We start from the raw sequence: 7,820 nt of genomic DNA on the forward strand, positions 1-7,820 counted from the left end.
TAGAGCAAAACCAGAAGAACTATCACATGGCTGAGCTGTCCTCCCTGCTGGACCACAGCTCCTTCAGTGAGGCTGCTGCTCCACGGTGTTTCAGAGAGAAATACCATAGCTCCTTCAGAGAGGCTGCTGCACCACGGTGTTTCAGAGAGAGATACCACAGCTCCTTCAGTGAGGCTGCTGCTCCACGGTGTTTCAGAGAGAGATACCACAGCTCCTTCAGTGAGGCTGCTGCTCCACGGTGTTTCAGAGAGAGATACCACAGCTCCTTCAGAGAGGCTGCTGCACCACGGTGTTTCAGAGAGAGATACCACAGCTCCTTCAGTGAGGCTGCTGCTCCACGGTGTTTCAGAGAGAGATACCACAGCTCCTTCAGTGAGGCTGCTGCTCCACGGTGTTTCAGAGAGATACCACAGCTCCTTCAGTGAGGCTGCTGCTCCACGGTGTTTCAGAGAGAGATACCCAAGCTCCTTCAGTGAGGCTGCTGCTCCACGGTGTTTCAGAGAGAGATACCACAGGTCCTTCAGTGAGTCTGCTGCTCCACGGTGTTTCAGAGAGAGATACCACAGCTCCTTCAGTGAGGCTGCTGCACCACGGTGTTTCACACAGAGATACCACAGCTCCTTCAGTGAGGCTGCTGCTCCATGGTGTTTCAGAGAGATACCACAGCTCCTTCAGAGAGGCTGCTGCTCCACGGTGTTTCAGAGAGAGATACCACAGCTCCTTCAGTGAGGCTGCTGCACGACAGTGTTTCAGAGAGAGATACCACAGCTCCTTCAGTGAGGCTGCTGCACCACGGTGTTTCAGAGAGAGATACCACAGCTCCTTCAGAGAGGCTGCTGCTCCACGGTGTTTCAGAGAGAGATACCACAGCTCCTTCAGAGAGGCTGCTGCTCCACGGTGTTTCAGAGAGAGATACCACAGCTCCTTCAGTGAGGCTGCTGCTCCACGGTGTTTCAGAGAGAGATACCACAGCTCCTTCAGTGAGGCTGCTGCTCCACGGTGTTTCAGAGAGAGATACCACAGGTCCTTCAGTGAGGCTGCTGCTCCACGGTGTTTCAGAGAGAGATACCACAGCTCCTTCAGTGAGGCTGCTGCTCCACGGTGTTTCATGGAGAGATACCACAGCTCCTTCAGTGAGGCTGCTGCTCCACGGTGTTTCAGAGAGAGATACCACAGCTCCTTCAGTGAGGCTGCTGCTCCACAGTGTTTCATGGAGAGATACCACAGGCCCTTCCTTCCTGCAGCGGTCGGACTGTACAACCACCACGGCCCCTAGAAGACCACCTCACACGCTGGAATACCCCTGATGGGGAATGTCACTGTCTGTAAAAATATTTGAGGAACAGACCAAATACGTTTGAAGAATTCTGGGAACCTTTTCCTTAGAAATGCAAATCTCAAATATACGTTTAACATAAGTAAACAATCTTCTAGTACCTTAAACATATTATGCACCGGAACAGTATTGACAGTATTCTGATTATTTTGTTTACGTATTTCTATTTTCTAGTTTTTGTATTTGTTCATACATTTTGGTACTTTCTTTTATGTCACCTATTCACATTTGATTAGATATATAAGTTGACAGGACCCTCTAGGGGAAGACGGAGACGGGACCCTCTTGGGGATGGCCCATGGGGACGTGGAGCCGAGAAGGAGGCCTAGAAAATGTTTCCCGCTCTCAGTTATGTTCGTGGTGATCAACTGAATATTGGCCGCACTGTTTCTCCTGATGTGCACCAAGTGCTTCTGTCTACATGGACCTTTTTGTGGGGCAATCAAACAGTGTTGGGATCAGCTGTCTCTGCGGCAGCTCAGCAGCCTCTTCACATGCGTGAACACCTCCTTTAACTTCAGTCCGTACACCACGGGGTTCAGTACAGTGGGTACTAGAATCAGGATGGAGGTGATGAGGGTGGAGTCAGATTCTCTGATGCTCTGCAGGCGGCGAAGCATCAGATCTAAGTAGACGCTGATGGAAAAGTTAAAGAAGACGAGCAGGTGAGGAAGACAGGTTTGTAGAGCTTTGTTGCTGAAGCTACGTGAGCGCCGCAGACAGATGAAGAGGATCCTAGCGTAGGAGAAGAGCATGAAGGCGGCGGGCAGGAACATGATAACTGCTGTGTTCAGCAGAATGTATAGTCCAGTCAGCTGCGCTTCAGCACCACCGCAGCTCAGGCTCACAAGGCTGTAGATGTCGCAGTAGACCCTGTCGAGCTGTGCCCTGCAGAGCGGTAAGCGGCTAACCAGCAGCGTTGAGACTACCCCTAGAATAGCAGGCAGCATCCAGCAGAGAAGCAGCATCAGCACCACCTTGGCAGGTGTTACCAGCACAGCGTAGTGCATCGGGTGGCAGATGGACAGGTAGCGGTCAAAGGCCATGGCCGACAACAGCATGAAGCTAGCTCCACCAAGAGTGGTAACAAAGAAACCCTGGCACAGACACAAAGTCCGGGACACCTGCACCAAGCCGGAGCCGGACAGCAACAGGTCTGACAGAAGTTTAGGATAAACCAGTGTGCTGCCTGTGACAGAGTTCAGCAGAAATGATGCCACGAAGGCAAACATGGGCCGGTGAAGAGCTCTCTGCGAACAGATAATATAAATCACCAGAGAGTCACTGAACAACACGAAGAGGTACAGCAACAAAAACACGAAGAATAAGAGCGAGCTGTGGCCAGACAGCGAGGAGAAACCGACCAGCGTCAGGGACGAGGTCACGTTAAACCCTGCTGACGTCATGAGGAGACCCCAACAAACAACACGCTGTGACCTCAGGTCAACAACAACAACAGTAACAACAACAGAGCTCACCAACCTGTTAACATCTAAATAAAGGATATAACATTAGTTTATATCACATTGACATATACAGCAGTAATAAGGAAACTGGAATATTTAGAACACACATTTATTTAACATTCATATTTAAAACGTGTCTTCATAGAATATGAATTCACAGATAATTAATCAGATACTAAAATATCTGCTTTAACATTAATGTATAAGTCAATGATAAATATCTATCATGAATCAGAAACAGGCAAAAGCATCATCGCAATGAACACGAAAAATGAGAAACATGAGATTAATATGTGAAATTAGTCATAAACCAGCAGAACAATCACAAGGAACACGAAACATGAGGAGAAACTGACCTGAATCCACCTGTTAAAATATGAATACATAAAACATTATGCATCACCACAGTGAACCATTGAATGTATGTGAACACGAAACATGAGAAACATAATCTCAGTAAACCTGAGGAGAAACTGACCTGAGTCCAGCTGTTAAAACATTAACGTGAATATATAACAATAATGTAAGAAACATTTATGATTTCAAAATAACATTTATAAGTGAAATATTAAACTTACTAGTTTTCATAATGAATCAGGAAAAGACAGAAAGATTATCACCGTGAACATGAAACCTGAGGAGAAACTGACCTGAGTCCAGCTGGTGAAACATTAATTTCAATTTATATAACATTAATATATACAGCATTAATATAAAGTACATATTTAGTTTCATAATGAATCAGGAAAAGACAAAAAGATTATCACGTGAACATGAAACCTGAGGAGAAACTGACCTGAGACCAGCTGGTGAAACATTAATATAACATTAATGTAGATATGATGAAGCACGTACAGACAGAGACAGCCTCTCAGTGAACCTGAGGAGAAACTGACCTGAGACCAGCTGGTGAAACATTAATATAACATTAATATAGATATGATGAAGCACGTACAGACAGAGACAGCCTCTCAGTGAACCTGAGGAGAAACTGACCTGAGACCAGCTGGTGAAACATTAATATAACATTAATATAGATATGATGAAGCACGTACAGACAGAGACAGCCTCTCAGTGAACATGAGGAGAAACTGACCTGAGACCAGCTGGTGAAACATTAATATAACATTAATGTAGATATGATGAAGCACGTACAGACAGAGACAGCCTCTCAGTGAACATGAAGCTGTGTTGCTGCTTTTATCACCATCCTTCTTCCTCCGTGGAGATCATTATATATTCATTAAAGGTCATCGGCCAATCACAAATATCTTGTTGTTTGGAATGGCAGGTTCTGAGAAGGCAATGTCAAGTTAATGTAAAACAGACAAACATCTTAAAATAGTAAATATTGAAAGTGTTCCTTTGATTAGTTCAGTGCTTTGTTTGATGTTAGTAATATGTTCAGGTATCAGATACACACAGGGGTTAAGTTGGGCCTCGGCTCATCGGACGATGCTCTGACTTCCTCACCCTCACATATTTGTCATATGTTTACTAAAAACTACATATATGTTAAAACCTTTCTCTTTCTTAACATAGACTCTATTTAGGGTCGATATGGGTTGAACTGAGATTTCCACACACACATTTTAAGATGTTCTGATACGCCCGACCAATACAAAGCACGGCTTTGAAGGAAAGGATAAAGTCACTAATCATGTAGTTGCTTTGAACTGTTCTTTGGTAAGTGTGCAGAGCAATGCTGATTTAAAATGCTAATTTGAAGGTTGAATATTTGTGTATATGTTAATAATTAATGTAAATTAATTCCAGTTAAATGTAACTATTAAGAAGACGGTTCTGTTTGTAATACTTTCTATTTTCATTGTGTTATTTAGTGGCATCAATGTGTGCATTTGATACAGGAGCAGTGTCTTTAGGGCCTCGCAGCCCTTAAGGTCAGAACAAACAGATCCTCGACCACGCACCGCATAGAAAGGTTCAAACTGTCTGGAAATAGATGCAAAACATATATTGTCTCATTATCCATCTATTTGCTGGATGATGTTTGGTTTTGAGTCTAAACGTGTTAAAGGAGGAACACGTGCAGCGCTGTGGGCCGCTGGTTAGCATCTGTTCCCTTCATGAGCACATCCAGTGTGACTGACATCCAATTAACATTCATGACAGAGCACACATTTAATTAACCAGAAAAACACAATCTTTCACTTATTCGGGATGGACATGATCCTCAGAGACATTTTATTATATTTCAATCATCCGTCTTTCTTGGTCATTGTGCAATATTACTCATTATGAATAAAACACACCAGGAGACAGCTCTTCGTGTCCCGCGGGGAAATACCCGTTGTGTCCTCGTTACGGCCTCTAATGTAATCTGACTGGCAGCTCAACCCCCTCTCTCCATCACTGTGCTAGACAAAGACGACAACTCCACTCATTTAATACAAAAAAGCCAAAGTTAGACAGCTAATTAGAAATGCTTCTACGACAAAATACGTTGGTGAATTTACTTTTTACGTTTCCTCTGGTTTGACCGGTATGATGCACCATCCAGTACTGAGAGTGCATTTTAACATACTACATATTGGCCCTCATGCTCTCAGACAGTACACGTACATACAAAAGTACTGAGATGTCACTCACATAAAGTGAGAAGCCTGCAGGGCAGAGGTCAGGGCGGTAAAAACATCCTGCAGATGATGAAATGATGTTTGTGGTTAATGAGCTGCAGCTTGGACTCTGTGGACTAACGAGCTCTGGCCTTAATGAGAGCTGTTAACGAGCTGCTCTCAGTTGACCTCATTAACACACTGACCTGTTTGCTTCTTAGCATTATCATGTGGCTAATGTTATGTTCCCGAGCCTGTTTTTCAGGCCTCATGCTCAAAAATGACATGCCCAGAACAGCCCTTCTAAAAGGCGTAAATTAATCATCTTTTTTCTCAAAGCAATGATAAACCTGAGTTGGATGTAGAAGAGTCAGAATCAACACAGTTTTATTTTATTTTAAAGGGGACATATCATGCTATATTTGAACAATATATTGTAGGGCCAAAGAAATTAAGGGCGGTGCCGCCCTTAATTTCCTGTAAAATATCATTCTTTGTTTATTTTCATCGCTCAGGCAAATACACATATCTTTGTCCGCTCCAGGAGCAGAGTCAAACCTGCAGTTTGGAGGAACCAACCGCCAAGCACCGGCACGTGGACCCGGGGAGGAGGCCGTTCCCTCTTTGCAGACAAGCATATGTGGTTGTTACGCAGGATCAAACAGGTAGCCTATGATGAAGTAGGGTCGACCCTATATCATGTGAAGCCACCGAGCCGTGGTCCCCGAGGGAACCGAGGCCAATTGCTGAATGCTGCAGCCGACTAAGGCCGCTATGCAACAGTGGAGGATTAGAGAAACAGATGTTTGCCTGGCACTCCGCTGCAAAGTGGGGAGGTGGAACTTCCACCCCGCTGCGGAACCCGTGGTGGGACCCCTGAGTCAGACAGTTCGTCTTGGAAACGCTTCATATCGGTCGGCCCGGGAGGTAAGAGACAAGCAGGGTTACCCCCACGCAGCACACCCTCCAGGCCATCAGAGTCGAACCCGCAGTTCGGAGGAACCGACCGCCAGAGCACCGGTACGTGGACCGGGGGAGAAGACCCTCCGATGGTGGGTCACGTTTGCCATTCGATCAGTGAGAAATCAGAAAAAAGTCTGAGTTAACTTTTAAAAGTATCCATAAATAGTGCCTCATAATGCGGGTAGAGTCCCCTGCCAACTCCCCTTACATTCCTCCAGAGACCAGTTTGCAAACTTAAAGTTTGGTAAGAACCACGCAGGGGGGTCTCCGGGCAACAAAATGTATCTGAGCCAGAGTGCACATGTAGTGGATGAATTAATCCAGGAAATCACAGTCGTTTTTTTCCTGAGTCCTCTCAAAACCGGGTTTCCGATATCGTGCAGACAGTCGTCTGAAAATGATGAATGGATTTTTTTGACGGAGAAGGGGAGGCTTTGATTCCCCTCTCCGTTGTAAGTTGCAACGGGGGAGGGGAAAAGTGTCTGGGGCTTCGGCCCGAAGCGCCGGACACTTTTGAGCCCCTTCTCCGTTGGCTCTTAGAAAAAATTCAACATTTTTTTTAAAACTTCATTTTTGATTATTATAAGATATAATTGACCGATTTCTTTAATTTTTTCTTCTTTCCACGGGTGGGGGCGCATGGCAGGCCGCCTATGAGCTCCCAAATTTGGCCTGGAACCTCCAGGATTTGTGGGATAAGCTCCATAAACTGACAAAGTCACCCAAAGATTTCACTTTTATAGCCTAAACATATATAATACAAATAAATTAAAATAGTAAAAGGTACAATTGTGCTCTGCATTACCCGGCATTTGATTTATATAGCCCCATGATAGTGAATAAAAATCATTTTCATGGAAAAAAGTGTTAAAACGCCTGATTAAAGCATATGCAGGACCCCAGTGAGCTCCAGACTATGTGCATTGTGTTAGGGAATGGACGGAAATCTGCAGCAGCAGCCAGAGAGGAGCAGCTCTGCAAGACCCCCCCAAAGAGCGCACCCAGAGGACAGGTTGTTTCAACACACTTTATAGCCCAGGCTAGGGAATGCTCCAGTTTTTGGACAAAATTAACATGGGATGACTCCGGTCAATGTACGTACTTCGTCTCACTGGAATATTAATTGCCAGATTGAATACAACATCGACCCAATTTCTCCGGTCAATGACAGGAGAGTTTTGAAAGTGACAAAACACTGTTCCACACATTTAAAAACACTTAATCAATGTTTACCCAGGATCCATGCACCTTCCCTGGCTTTTAAAATGTGGTGATGCACCCTGGAGGTATCCTACTATTTAAAACATGTATACACTCATGTACACCCTTCATAGGGTTCCCTAACACAATGCACACAGCCTGGAGCAGCGACTCGGCCGTTTTCCCCCGCTTGTCCATTTGCCTATCCGTTTGTTAACGAAATGGACAGAGCCGGCGTTTTCCCCCTAAAAGTGACTTTTAATCGTGGCCTTTGCGTTT

General features: G+C 44.9%; 1 protein-coding gene across 1 annotated transcript; it reads right to left on the bottom strand.

Moving 5' to 3' along the window:
- Window positions 1-1,794: 1,794 nt before the first annotated feature.
- Window positions 1,795-2,742, bottom strand: LOC307029799 (olfactory receptor 6N2-like; the record flags this gene model as incomplete). Its single annotated transcript, XM_079665883.1, has 1 exon — window positions 1,795-2,742. The coding sequence occupies one exon, from the start codon at window positions 2,740-2,742 to the stop codon at window positions 1,795-1,797; it is 948 nt and encodes a 315-aa protein (XP_079522009.1).
- Between the last annotated feature and the right edge of the window lie 5,078 nt (window positions 2,743-7,820).

The sequence above is a fragment of the Notothenia rossii genome (genome assembly GCF_949606895.1).
Source record: "Notothenia rossii genome assembly, chromosome: 2".
Lineage (NCBI taxonomy): Eukaryota > Metazoa > Chordata > Actinopteri > Perciformes > Nototheniidae > Notothenia > Notothenia rossii.